At 45.6% G+C, this 14,924-nt stretch overlaps 1 protein-coding gene across 1 annotated transcript in view; it reads left to right on the plus strand.

Annotated features, from left to right (window-relative positions):
- Positions 1-14,924, plus strand: part of LOC141051103 (uncharacterized) — a 65,788-nt gene that overhangs the window by 38,663 nt on the left and 12,201 nt on the right. The window contains exons 3-5 of the mRNA XM_073547981.1: positions 1,666-1,812; positions 1,942-2,103; positions 2,187-2,310. Of these exons, the coding sequence (XP_073404082.1) occupies positions 1,666-1,812; positions 1,942-2,103; positions 2,187-2,310 (433 nt within the window). The remainder of the gene's footprint in view (positions 1-1,665; positions 1,813-1,941; positions 2,104-2,186; positions 2,311-14,924) is intronic.

Consider the following 14,924-nt stretch of genomic DNA (forward strand, 5'->3'; position numbering starts at 1 on the left):
TTTTATTATTTAGATTCTTTTATCTTTGTTCTTTCCTTTTGCTTCCCTTCCCACATTGTTCTAGTTTAAAGCTCTCCTGATGAGTGTAGCAAGGCGACTTCCAAATACATGTTTTCCAGTCTTCGTAAGGTGCACTCCATCTCTTGCAAGTAGTCCATCGTATAGGTAATTCACTCCGTGATCCAGAAATCCAAATCCTTGCTAACGACACCATCGACGTAGGCAGTTGTTCACCTTCAGAATTATATTCCACCTCCTTGTTCCATGGCCATCCACTGGAAAAATGGAAGAGAAGACCACCTGTGCTCTCAGTTCCTTCACTTTCTTATCTACGTTTTCAAAGTCACTGCAGATGGGTTCCAGGTCGTTTCTTGCTGTGTCATTTGTCCCCTCATGTATTAGCAGGAATGGGTAGTCATCTGTAGGTCTGAAGAGTCCTGATATCCTGTCAGACACATCTTTAATTTTTGCACCTGGAAGACAGCACATTTCTTTTGAGATTATATCCGGTCTGCAGATAGCGGCCTCTGTTCCTCTCAACAGGGAATCCCCCATGACCACAACTCTCCGTTTCTTCAGAACATTTTTCTTTCTCCATCCTGGAGGACTCTGAGGGCGGACAAGGTTGTTTGTGGGCAAAGTCTTATCTTGATGTATTTCTTCATCGTTCTCCTGCGTGAGAGCCTGGTACTGGTTTCTGAGCAGTATGGGAGCTGACTGCCTCTTGATCCTCCTGCTTGCATTTCTGACATGTGAAGTTTGGCTTTTCCAGTGGTAAGTCTGTGAACATGTAGCAAAAAAAGCAGCTCACAAAATGGGTCCTGACTCCTGGCCTCTTCCATTTCCTTATTGTTAAAGAGATATCAAAGCGGTAAAAATGTGCCAAAATTCACGCATCGGTAGGAGACTCTTCACTTGTCCTAGAGGGCACTGGGAATATGCAAATTCTCTCCGCAGGACTCTTACCCTGGCTTCCCGATGTCCTCCTTTCAGGTGCAATGGCCAAAATCCAGTGTTCTTTGAGCTCGCAGAGATTCTTCACTAAACCCAGAGGGCACTGGGAATATGCACATTCTCTCCTCAGGACTCAGACTCCACGACTCTGACTCCAACTCCCTCATACCAGGGCTGTGGAGTCGGTAAGCCAAACCTCAGACTCCAACTCCAACTCCTCAATTTCCAAGATTCCGACTCCACCAAAATTGGCTCCGACTCCAACTCCAACTCCACAGCCCTGGCGATAACACCAAGACATTACCACTCCTTCTCCCCATTCACACCTGAGACCTTGTAACACTAATGAGTTACAAGACAATGGGGAAGGAAATTGGCTAATTGGGCACAATTTGGTCATTTTCTCTTAGGGATGCACTGACTTTTGTTGCCAATGGTTTAGACATCAATGGCTTTGTGTTGAGTTATTTAAAGGGCACGCCAAATTTACAGTTATACAAGCTGTACACTGACTACTTTATATTATATTAAAGTGTCATATCTCAGACTTGTCTCATGAAAAAATAAAAAAAATTTATACAAAAATGTGAGAGGTGTAGTGACTTTTGTGATATACAGTATATCACCTCATAAGTTTCTCTTCATTGTCTCCAATAATTGCATTATTATATGGGATTCTTTTGATGCTGCAGTAATCTTCTCCCCATTCAGGTCCCTACAATATCGTCTTTTCTCAGTGGAGATCTATTTAAAAAAATTTTCTTAATTGACCCGTCAAGTATGGATGGTAACAGGGACAAGATGGCAGAGAGGCTTGTACACCTCACCCTAGAGATCCTCTTCCGGCTTACTGGAGAGGTGAGAGATTCTAATGACGTCACATTACATCATTCTAATCTATGGGAATAAAAGGTGGACAGAATTGACGAGGTGAGGACTCTGGAAATGTCTGTAGTGAGATTTATTAATGTGTCTCTCCATAACCAGGATTACACAGTAGTAAAGAAGACCTCTAGTGTGTCTGAGGGATGGAGAAGACCCCTGAGCCCAATCATGGGGCCTCCACCTCACTTCCTGATACATGAGGACATCAATGATCAGAAGATCCTAGAACTCACCTACAAGATGATTGAGCTGCTGACTGGAGAGGTGACACTGCTGGGAATGCCAGGACATTATATACTAACACTATGAAGGGATCAGGGGGATGACGGTATCATTGTATGTGTCAGGTTCCTGTAAGGTGTCAGGATGTCACAGTCTATTTCTCCATGGAGGAGTGGGAGTATTTAGAAGGACACAAAGACCTGTACAAGGACGTCATGATGGAGGTTCCCCAGCCCCTCACATCACCAGGTAATAGACATGATTAATACTTGCTTGTAGTGAAGTGATTTTCTTTAATACAATGATGCATTACAGCCCTGGATTGTAGCTTTTTCTCAGCAATGTAATGCATAAGAGGAAAATGGGTCACCCTCCCAGGGCTGTGGGGTACTCTGTACTGGGCCGGTGTCGGCGGGATGTGTCACAGCGGGATGCAGGTGTTGGAGCGTGGTCAGGAGCCTCTAACTTACCTGGATGGTGGGGTACCACACCTCAGGAGGAGGTGCAGTACCTCTGTGGCAACTGAATCCTCAGGGGCGCCACAAAAACTCTGACCCATTGTTGAGGCACGTTTTTTGCTCTTCTTTTTGCTTGGTTGTGAATATATTGTCATATAAAATATATAGGGTGTTTGAAGAACGATGGTTCAAAAGTAAAGGTCTGTAGTGTGAAGCAGTGACCCCTCTTACAGCTAGGGGGTGCTGTATGAGCGCCTCAGGATATGCATGGAGGCATAATGCTGATAGTGAGACAGTGATAGTGAAAAAAAAGGCGATATTGTGTGACTGATATATGTTTTGAATAAACTTCTATCTGCAATACATATTTTTGCCTCAGGTTTTACATGATTAGTGAGACAGTGACTGGCATCATTGTGAATGGCTGGTATGTGTCACAGATGAGATCCTCTACGCTGTAAGCCAGTAATGTTGCTCTGGGACCTGTAGTCCTACGAGCTTTGTTTTTGTTTATTTACTTATAAGGGAGGCTTACAGGGTTAGTTGGAGAGCTGGTCGGGACTGACTGACCACACATACACCGCCCACCTATGGGGGTGGTTAGAGCTACATAATGTGAAAAGGGTTTGGGTCAAAAGCTCTGGGTTCTAAAGTCCTGTGAGACAGGAAGGCCTGTGTGTTGGAAGGTCCAAGGAGTGGACTTCCTGAAGAGCACATGGAGAGGCCGTATGTGCAGAGTCCTTAATAGCACTGCGTCGGGGAGCTACCATTCTTCTGAGGGTCTGGACTGTCGGGAGACAGCTTCCCCAGGAGTGATGACTGACAAGAGCCAGCGTGTGGAGCAGGAGTTCCAAGAAGGTAACTCCAGCAGGGGGTTATAACGACAGAGAAGTGTCTGCTATTGGAACAGACTGTGGGTGGTTATTATGTTCCGTTGATGTATATAATGAACTGTTAGGCATGGGGGTCGCCCAAGGTAACTGGAGAGAAGTCCGGCGTGTTTAGTGACTGCGAGTTAGAGCCGTATACTATAAAGTTCTATAGAATATGTGAGGTCTGTGATGTATACCATGGCCTACAGTGCGGTTTATGATGCCTGAATAAACCGGATCGATTGTGTGAGAAAACCGGTCCTGTGTGCTTTAATCCCGTTGCCAAGCGAGTGTCCCCCAACACATGCAGTGAGCCCTGTCTTACAGTAGTTATAGTAACATCAGTAGCAAATGGCCGTTGAAAGAAAATCGAAGTAAAACTTGATTGGCTGCTCATAACAACCAATCACAGTACAGCTTTGGTCTTTCAAGAGCCACTTTTAAAATGTGCTTACATAATGTGACATATGTGGACTACATTGAAGTATAAAAAAAAGCTATTTGCTGGAATTTGCAAGAACAGGGTCTGTTGTGACAGAACAACAAAGCTTTGATAATAAATTTGGTAAATGTGCTCTGCATAGAAACTGCATTTTGCAATGGGTGTATCAATTCAAAAGCACTGGGGGTTTATATCATGGGAAAAGTCCATGTCGGCCACAGACTTCGGAATCGTCAGTGAACAGCATCCAAGCTGTATGAACGTAAGTCCTAGAATATCAACCAGACTGACTAGTATGCAACTACATTTGCTATAAACCTCCTTATGGCGTATCTTCTGGAAATGTCTGTGTTGTAAGTCATGCAGATCACATTATCTTCACGAGATGAAACCAAATGACCAACTGAAATTCTTTGACTTGTAAAGCCGATTCGAAGTTGGTGAAATTGCTGAGAGGCTGGTGTTCAGTGATGAAGCTACTTTTCACCTCAGTGAGAAGGTTGAATCTCACGAGTGTGTCAGACAGTTATCCTGGATCCGACTGAATAAGGTCATTGCGTTTAGCTCTACAAGCACCTGCTTGATTTTTGCATCTCTATCCTTCTCTGTCTAGAACCCAACAGTTACCTCCACCTCCTGCTGCTAATTAACACACCTTTGCTGAAGATTTAAATACATTAAGTTTCTTCAGAAGGGCGCTGATGTTAGCTCAGTTTCCCTCTGTCTTGTTGGAAGTACTAACAGTCGGCTAGTGTCTTCTTGGAACCTCTTGGAGGATTGCTTGTATGATATCTCGGTGGTCTTTTCAAGTTAAGTGTATCCCCTTGTTTGTCCACCTTCTGTGTCTTTTGTTGTAATGGGATCTCACTAAAACTCACCCCATCTCCTCCCTATCCAGGGCTTATCGGTAGGGTCAGGCAGGGATTAGGTTCCTGCTCGGGGATAGGTACGGAACCTATTTATGGATGTTTAGGGCAGACAGGGTGTTGTTAGATCTGCCTAGGGGTCTCCACTACCCCCTTCCCTAGTATTTTGGCTTCCTCCACCCTGTCCCTGTTGTTGTGCACCTTACTTCTCCTTCACCCAGCATGACATTCAATCTCCCCAATGTTAAAATTTGGGACTGATAAAAAAAACATGTACCCGTTTAGAATACATGAGGGACTCACCCAAAATAAATGTGTTCTGTGCCATGAACTGGTGTTAAATCTATGGACAATTCTTTTTTTGCCGATCATAGTGTCACTAGCTAGTCCTATCTGGGAATGTTAAAAAAAAGAATGGCTTATGCCACAGATAGATTACCTGCCAAATGTAGTCAATCAGCAGGATGGTGCATTTCCATTTGGGGATGTTTGCAGATACCCAAATGACACTTTATCGGACTGTTGGATCTGTCTAGCCAGAAATGATTCACCAATGTTGTGCTGGCCTCCACAATTACCAGATGTAACATCCTGCAACTTAATAATAGTAATAATAATAATTTTATTTCTATAGCGCCAATATATTCCACAGCACCTTACATTTTAGAGGGGACTTGTACAGACAATAGACATTACAGCATAACAATAAACACATAGATCAAAACAGATACCAAGAGGAATGAGGGCCCTGCTCGCAAGCTTACAATCTATGAGGAAGAAGGGGAGACACGAAAGGTGGATAGTAACAAATGCATTTGTTGTTCGGACCAGCCATAGTGTCAGAATCGGGTGTTCATGTAATGCTGCATGAACTGGTTATTGACCTAAGTATGTAACAATACAGACACAGAGGGCTATTAAATGCATAAAGCATGTAAGAACATGATACAAGGAACCTGGTTATGGTAACAATTTTGAATGGGCAACACAGAGATAGTTAGGTTAATGTGTTGAGGCAGTAGGCCAGTCTGATCAAATGCATTTTTAGGGCACACTTAAAACTGTGGGGATTGTGGAATAATTGTATTAACCTGGGTAGTACATTCCAAAGAATTGGTGCAGCACGTGAAAAGTCTTGGAAAGGGAGTGGGAGGTTTTGATTATTGAGGATGGTAACCTCAGGTCATTAGCAGAACGGAGGGCACGGGTAGGGTGGTAGGCTGAGACAAGGGAGGAGATGTAGGATAGTGCTGAGCCAAGGAGTGCTTTGCGGGTGAGAGTAATAAGTTTGTACTGGATTCTGGAGTGGATAGGTAACCAGTGTAATGACTGGCACAAGGTAGAGGCATCGGTATAACCATTGGTGAGGAATATGATCTTGTCTGCAGCATTCAAGACAGATTAGAGAGGGGAGAGTTTTGTAAGAGGGAGACCGATTAGTAGAGACGACAATGAATAAGAGAAACAGTAAGAGTTTTTGCAGAGTTGAAAGTAAGAAAGGGTCGAATTCTAGAAATGTTTTTTGAGGTGCAGATAACAAAAGCGAGCCAGTGATCGGATGTGGGGGGTGAATGAAAGCTCGGAATCAAGTATGACCCCAAGACAGCGGGCATGTTGCTGGGGAGTAATAGTGGAACCACACACGGAAATGGCAATGTCGGGCATAGGTAGGTTAGTAGAGGGAGGAAACACAAGGAGTTCAGTTTTTGACAGGTTCAGTTTCAGCTAGAGGGCGGACATGATGTTAGAGACAGTGGTAAGACAATCACCTGTGTTTTCTAAAAAGTCAGGTTTGATATCAGGGAAAGAAGTGTATAATTGGGTGTCATCAGCATAGAGATGGTACTGGAAACCAAATCTACTGATTGTTTGTCCAATAGGGGCAGTATACAAAGAGAAGAGGAGGGGGCCTAGAACCGATCCTTGAGGAACCCCAACCGTAAGGGGAAGATGAGAGGAGGAGGAGCCAGCAAAAGATACAGCGAAGGAGCCATCAGAGAGATAGGAGGAGAACCAGGAGAGAATGGTGTCCTTGAGGCCGATGGAGCGGAACATAGTGAGGAGGAGCTGATGATCCACAGTGTTGAATGTTGCAGAGAGATCGAGAATTAGCATGGAGTAGTGACCATTAGATTTAGATGTTAGTAGATCATTAGAGGCTTTAGTGAGGGCAGTTTCAGTAGAGTGTAAAGAGCAGAAATCGGATTGTAGTGGGTCAAGAAGAGAGTTATCTGAGAGACAGCGGATAAGACAGAAGTGGACCAGGCATTCCAGGAGTTTAGAGATGAAGGGAAGATTAGAGACAGGTCTTTAGTTAGCGGCACAGTTTTAGTCGAGGGATGGTTTTTTTTAAGTAGTGAATGTACGATGGCATGCTTAAACGAGGATGGAAAGATACCGGAAGAGAGAGAGGTTGAATATTTTTGTTAGGTGAGTGGTGACAGCAGGGGAAAGGGACTGGAGGAGATGCGACGGAATGGGGTCACTGGTGCAAGTGGTAGGGCGAGAAGATGCAAGGAGCGGGATTACTTCTTCTACTGTGACTGGTCCAAAATCAGAGAGTTAGCTAGGTGCAGTGGGGGAGGGATGACCGTGCATGGTATGAGGGGATTGAGAGATAATTTCCTGTCGGATATGGTCAATTTTTTTCTTTGAAATAATTGGTTAGATCGGCAGCGCAGTGATCCGTGCTTGGGGTTCCTGCACTCGGGTTAAGTAGGGAATGAAAAGTGTCAAAGAGACGCTTAGGGTTATTGGTTTATGTGGGTCTATATCAAGGACTCGTTGCATACGGGGCCCCCTCTGTGTCTCCTCAGACACAGGATCTTAACTCTTTGAAACAACATATCACTGAAAGAGTGGAGATTATACAGTGGCTTGTGAAAGTATTCACCCCCTTGGCTTTTTACCTATTTTGTTTCACTACAACCTCTTTTTAAATATTTTTGTAGTCTGATTTGTGTGTGATGCATGAGCACTAGTCTAAGTTGGTGAAGTGAAATGAGAAAAATATAGACATAAATTAAATTTATTGTATTAAATAACTAAAAATTGGCATGTGCATATCTATTCACCTCTTTTGCAATTAAGCCTTTAAAAATTTCTTAAAATTAACTTCATAAGTCACATGCTTAGTGAAAAGAAGTACACCTCTGTGCAATGTAAGTGTCACATGATCTGTCAGCATATGCACACCTTTTCTGAAAGGCCACAGAGGCTGCAACACCATTAAGCAAGAAGCACTGCTATGAAGACCAAGGAGATCTCCAAACAAGTCAGGGACAAAGTTGTTAAGAAGTACAAGTCAGGATTGGGTTATAAAAATATAATCCAATCTCAGAGGATCCCCTGGAGCACGATCACATCCATTATCATCAAATGGAAAGAACCTGGTGCCACAACAAACCTGCCAAGAGAGGGCCGCCCACTAAAACTCTCATCCTGGGCAAGGAGAGCACTAGTCAGAGAGCAGCTTAGAGACCAAAGGTAACCCTGAAGGAGCTGCAGAGTTCCCACACAGAAAATGGAGTATCTGACCATAAGAAAATAGGGGGGGAAGCCAGCATCTGCACTTGCTTCATCTGGCTTCATGGGAGCGATCCAGCAATGTTCAGGTACAGATTGCACTTGATGTGGTCATGCTCTTAGGAGGCCGTAATGGCACAGTATTTATTATAAATGTAGAGTAGGACCCCCCATATGAGATTGCCTTGGCGCGGCGGGGTGGCTCAATTGAATTGATCAATTTTTTTGCTAAATATCTCATTTTTGAATACAGCTGGATATTATGTGCATATGCACTTCAATTTATGCGTTCTAACCTTAAGCAGTGCTGGCTTCCCCCCCTATTTTCTTGTTGTTGGTTTGTGGCTCACCACCACTGCTGCCGTGCACGCTTGGCTATGTCCGCTATAAATTTTTCTGTGTTCATTATGATGGATCTAGGCTGCTGTGCACACACACGGCAGCCCCGCCCAGCCCCAAGCTTTATTTAATTGTGCACCTGTGTCCGGGCCAATATCGCCCTTCATCTATGTTTGCTGGTTGGGCAATGTGTGGAGGTCAATCCTGATATGTCTGTGTTCAGACCTGTTTGGCCTTCATCTGCACTTGCTTCATCTGGCTTCATGGGAGCGATCCAGCAATGTTCAGGTACAGATTGCACTTGATGTGGTCATGCTCTTAGGAGGCCGTAATGGCACAGTATTTATTATAAATGTAGAGTAGGACCCCCCCATATGAGATTGCCTTGGCGCGGCGGGGTGGCTCAATTGAATTGATCAATTTTTTTGCTAAATATCTCATTTTTGAATACAGCTGGATATTATGTGCATATGCACTTCAATTTATGCGTTCTAACCTTAAGCAGTGCTGGCTTCCCCCCCTATTTTCTAGTATCTGACCATACAGCAAAAAATAACCTGTACACTACACAGAGGTGGTCTTTATGGAAGGAGTTGGGGGAAAAAAGCCTTTACTTATGCACAAAAATTGAAAGGCTCGTTTTGAATTTGGTAATAGATATGTGGAAGACTCCCTAAATGTATGGAGGAAGGTGCTGTGGTCAGATGAGAACTTTTTGTCCACCAAGGTAAACGCTATGTCTGGCGCTAAATCAATACACCTCATCACCCCATGAACACCCTCTCCACAGCGAAACATGGTGGTGGCAGAATTATACTGTGGTATTATTTTTCAGCAGAAGGGACTGGGAAAATTGTCATAAGGGATATGGATGCTGCGAAATACAGGGATATTCTTGAGCAGAACCTGCTTCAGACAGTCAGTGATTTGACACTGGGACGGAGGTTCACCTTCTAACAAGACAATGCCATAGCATACTGCTAAAGCAACACTCGAGTAGTTTAAGCAGAAATATGTAAATGTTTTGGAGTGGCCGAGTCAAAGTCCAGACCTTAATACAATTGAGAATCTGTTGTCAAACTATAAGATTGCTGTTGACCAGAATAAACCATCTAACTTGAAGGAGGTAGATCAGTTTTGCCTTGAGGAATGGGCAAAAATCCCAGCAGCAAGATGTGAAAAGCTCATAGAGGCTAGCTCAAAGTGACTTGCAGTTGTAATTTCCACAAAAGGAGGCTCTACAGAGTACTAACCCTAGGGGGTGTGACAAAGTCAGTGGTAAGGTAATAGAGGGGAGATATGTGTCACTGCGCTTAATGGTGTCAGTGATATGAAATCGGAGTATTTTCCTCCAGTACACTATGTGTTGTAAGGGTTAAGTTAAAGTTGCATAAAGAGCTAGTTTCATGTGGACCTTCATAGAGCAGGTGGGAGAAGGTCCACTTTATCTCCTCAGGCAGAGCTGCCAGGACCTGTGTGATGTCATGATCATGTGATCAGTCACGTGATGGGAAAAGTCACATGGTCTTGGGTTAAATAACTGAGCTGTAGAGGCAGTCTGGGTTCAGATAGCCTGGAGAGAGCAGTCTCCAGTGGCTTGTTGAGCAGAGATTGAACCTGTGTTGCTCCAGAGCGGGGTTCCACCCGAAACGTATGGACTGTGTTGCAGCGTTTTGTTTTCTTTGTTGTTTTTCGTGTTTTAGCTGGAAAGGCTGAGTTTAATTTCCCCACGTGTTGGTTTATGCTGCCTTAAAATAAACCAACGAGGAGTTCAAGAGACAGTGTTCCCGTTTTCTACCTCCGTATACTGCCACGTGATTTGGAGTGTCACAAGTGGTGTTTCGAAAGTGGACAGCGTTCCGGGAACACCAGTGGCAGCCGTGGTCAAACCGCATGTCCTGGGTAAAGGAGGCCACAAGCCAGCGAATGACATCAGGCAAAATGGAGGTGTGGCACCCCTGAGGGTTCAGTCACCACAGAGGTACTGCACCTCAACCAGAGGTGTGGCATCCCATTCTCAGGTAAGGTGGAGGCACCTAACAGTACTCTAACACCTGCACCCATCACACACCCTATAGCAGCAGGGAACGCTGGATGGACCCCAAGGGAGGAGGATCTCAGCCCTGCCAGGTAATAAAGGGTGTTGGGAGGTGGGTGGGTTAGAGTGAGAGAATAGAAAGGAAGTTAAGTGAGTCTTCCCATAGGGGAAGAGGGAGGAGGACGTATGCGGAGAGTCTTCCCGTAGGGGAAGAGGTGGAAGAACGCATGTGGAGCAGCTCCTGGTCTGGAGGAGCTGCTGGAAGGAATAGATACAGAAGGAAGCTCTCTGTAGAGGGAAGGGATCCCAGAGGCACGAGCTGGGCGAAAGCCACCCGTGGGGCTCGTTCCACGCTCACTGCCGTCAGATGGAGTGATCAGGTCGCAGAAGGGTCTCGGCCCCTAGCCTAGTGGGCTGGACAATGGACTCATCTAGAAAGCCAACAGCTGTGGCACCTTTAGGTACCTCAGCCACTAACCACAGTTTTCTTCGCCGGAAAGGCAGCCAAAAGGGAGAAAGAAACGCAGAGAGTACGTTATCTGACAGGGTCCGCGGCTGCTGGCCTGGGACACTGACTGTGAGGTGTTGTGTAGGAAGAGGTGAGAAAGCAACACAGTGAGACGGCCAGGAAAGGCATATACTGAAGATAGTGCTGGAAAGGTGTTCTCCATCTGCCTGAGAGTTGACTGAGCCCCTCACCTGAAGGACGCAGCACTAAGCGGGTATCTGTGTACACCAGAACTGTGAGTAAAGCTTTGGAACTGCACCCAGCTGTGTCCTCTGAATTCTTTCCTCAACACTCACTCAGCACTGCTACATCTATTATCATCAAATATAACATTTTTATTACCACCACTGCCCTGGGACCACAGCTCTGCCTGTGGAGAGCTGTTTAACTCTGCTGCATCTCACCACCAGTCCCAGAGGATCTGCACTGCAGCGCTGGTCATTTCTGACCACAAACCACAGGTGGCGTCACAAACACTTTATAAACTCTTTATTTTTCATCCCCTGTAAATATTCCCCCTTTTACTGGACGCTCAGGGCCATGGACCGGGTAACCGCCGCTGTGACACTGCCCCTTTAAGAAGTGGCCCGGTACCGTGTACCCCACGGCCCAGGCTGGCGCTCCAGAGGACATTCTCAAGCATCTGATGAGAGTGCAGCAGCAACAAAAGCTACAACATCAGGAGACGAGTAAATTGCTTTTCCAGCAACTGCAACAGCATCAGGACCAGTTCAGACTACAGCAGCAGCAGATCGAGTTGCTTACCGAGGCAGTTCGTGGGAGACCGGAAGCCCAGCCCATAAGTCCAGGTGATGACACACATGTCTAGAAGGCGGTAAGACGAACAATGCAAAAAATGACCCCAGGTGATTATATAACGGCATTTCTGACTGTTTTTGAGTGGGTAGCAGAGCGGGAGAGACTGCCGCCAGACCAGTGGGCGGAGGTACTGGCCCCCTATCTAACCAGCGAACCCCAGAAGGCTTATTATGACCTGGCTTTACAAGATGCCCGGGAATATGCCAAACTAAAAACTGAGATACTGGCACGCTGAGGGTGACTGTCTGTCCGAGAACAAAGAATTCATCACTGGGAGTATTGCGGTGATAAACCTCCTCGCTAACAAATGTTCGACTTGCTGCATCTGGTGCAGAAATGGTTGCAGCTGGAGTCCTCCACCCCAGCCCACATGGTGGAGCGGGTTGTAAAGGTTTATCCATTCCCTTCCAAGGCCTGTACAGACATGGGTTGCCCAGGGGGATCTCCGGAATGCAAATAACCTGGTCGGCCTAGTAGAAAGGTACCAGGTGGTCGAGAGGTCCCTAAGGAAGCTAGGGGGTGGTGCATCTCAATACTGGGGTACCCAGCGGGAGCCCGAGTCCCAGAAGAGGGGTAGCAGAGCCACCACTGGGGAAAGTCCAAGGTCCCAAGGAACCACTGAAGAGTTGCAAAAGACTGTTGGTAAAGACTTGATCTGTTGGTGGTGTCACAGTCCTGGACACATCGCTGCCTGTTGTCCTTTGTCTTCTAAGCAGATGGATTGCAGCCTAGGCAGGCGCTGCTCGTATTTTGCTTATCCTGCTTGCAGTGTAGACCATCAGCCCGGAGATGGGCCTCAGTCATGTCCCATGACCATAAATGGGGTGCTGGTATCAGGTCTATTGGACTCGGGGAGTTTGGTGACCCTGATTACAGTTACAATCCCCCACCAGTTGATCCCAGGGAAACACATGGGCGTCCGCTGTATCCACGGCGATGCCAAGGACTACCCCGTTCCCAGAGTGTATATAAAAAAACAAATGTGGCACTGAGTCCCATGAGGTCGGGGTTGTGAGAGACTTGCTACACCCCATGATAATCAGGCAGGACTTCAGCCTGTTTTGGGACTTGTGGGGAAAGGCTGGGATGATAAGCGACTCAGACAAAAGCCAACTCAACCCTGCTCAATCTTCATCATAGACAGAGGTGGAGGAGTTCCCCTTGTGTGTCCTGGCGGGTGATGAGGATGAGACGGTGGTCAGTGAGGCTGAGGTTCCTGATCTGGGGGTTTCTGTGAAAAATTTTGGCTCTGCTCAGATGCGGGATCTTACCCTAAAAAGTGCATTCGAAAATGTGTGTGTGTGATAGATGAGGTTGCCCAAGAGCCAGGGGCTGACACCAGGTTCCCACACATTGCAGTGAATGGCGAGTTACTGTATCAGGTGACCACACTGAGGGGAGATAGTGGAGCAGCTCTTGAATCCATGTCCCTACCAGTGGAGGGTTTTAGACATGGCCCTTTCACATGTTTTGGGGGGGACATCTGGGGGTTGAGAAAACACAGGAAAGAATAATGCTGAGGTTCTATTTGCCAGGGTGTTATCGGGAGATCCTAAATTATTATAGGTCCTGCCCCACCTGCCAGATAACCGCTCCCTCTACTCACTTTTGAAGTCCCCTAATTCCGGTGATAGAGGTCCCAATTGAAAGGATTGCCATGGATCTAGTGGGTCCTCTAGTTAAATCTGCACAAGGGCACCAATACATCTTAGTGGTCATGGACTATGCAACACGGTACCTGGAAGCAGTACCCCTAAGAAACTTCTCTGCCAAGAGTATCGCCTGGGAACTTGTTAATAATTTTGCACGGAAGTGTCTACCGAAGTAGATTTTGACAGACCAAGGAACCCCTTTCATGAGCAAGGTAATGTGGGAGTTGTGTAAGGTCCTCCAGATTGCCCAGCTGCGAACCTCAGTCTACCATCCACAGACAGACAGCCTAGTAGAGCGCTTCGCTAAGACCTTGAAGGCGATGCTCAAGAAGGTCATTGAGAAGAACGGTCGAGACTGGGACAATCTGCTTCCATTCCTGCTCTACTCAATCAGAGAAGTTCCACAAGCTTCTACTGGATTCTCACCGTTCGAACTCCTGTATGGTCGACATTCCCGAGGGCTCCTGGACATTGCCAAGGAAACCTAGGAAGCTGAGGTTACAACACATCGGAGTGTCATAGAGAATGTCGCCCAGTTACAGGAGAGGATGGTGAAAGTGATGCTACTTGTGAAGGAGCATCTTCTGCAGGCACAGGAGGCACAGGCAAGGGTGTATAACTGTTCAGGAAGAGTGAGGCAGTTCTAGCCCAGGGACTGCATGCTAGTGCTTATCCCCACGGTGGAACGCAAGTTCCTAGCCAAGTGGCAAGGCACAATGTCGATGTTGATTAACCCCTTAAGCCCCAAGGGTGGTTTGCGCGTTAATGACCAGGCCAATTTTTACAATTCTGACCACTGTTCCTTTATGAAGTAATAACTCTGAAACGCTTCCATGGATCCCGGTAATTCTGACATTGTTTTCTCATGACATATTGTACTTCATGTTAGTGGTAAAATTTCATTCAAATAACTTGCGTTTATTTGTGAAAAAAATGGAAATTTGGCGAAAATTTTGAAAATTTCACAATTTTCCAACTTTGAATTTTTATGCCCTTAAATCACAGAGATACGGCATACAAAAAACTTGATAAGTAACATTTCCCACATGTTTACTTTACATCAGCACAATTTTGGAACCAAAATTTTTTTTTGTTAGGAAGTTATAAGGGTTAAAAATTGACCAGCGATTTCTCATTTTTGCAACACCATTTTATTTTTACGGACCACATCACATTTGAAGCCACTTTGAGGGGTCTATATGATAGAAAATACCCAAAAGTGACACCATTCTAAAAACTGCACCCCTTAAGGTGCTCAAAACCACATTCAAGAAGTTTATTAACCCATTAAGTGCGTCACAGGAATTTTTTGAATATTTAAAAAAAAATTAACATTTAACTTTT

This window comes from Dendrobates tinctorius, unplaced genomic scaffold, assembly GCF_039654945.1.
Source record: "Dendrobates tinctorius isolate UK_male_01 unplaced genomic scaffold, ASM3965494v1 ptg000155l, whole genome shotgun sequence".
Lineage (NCBI taxonomy): Eukaryota > Metazoa > Chordata > Amphibia > Anura > Dendrobatidae > Dendrobates > Dendrobates tinctorius.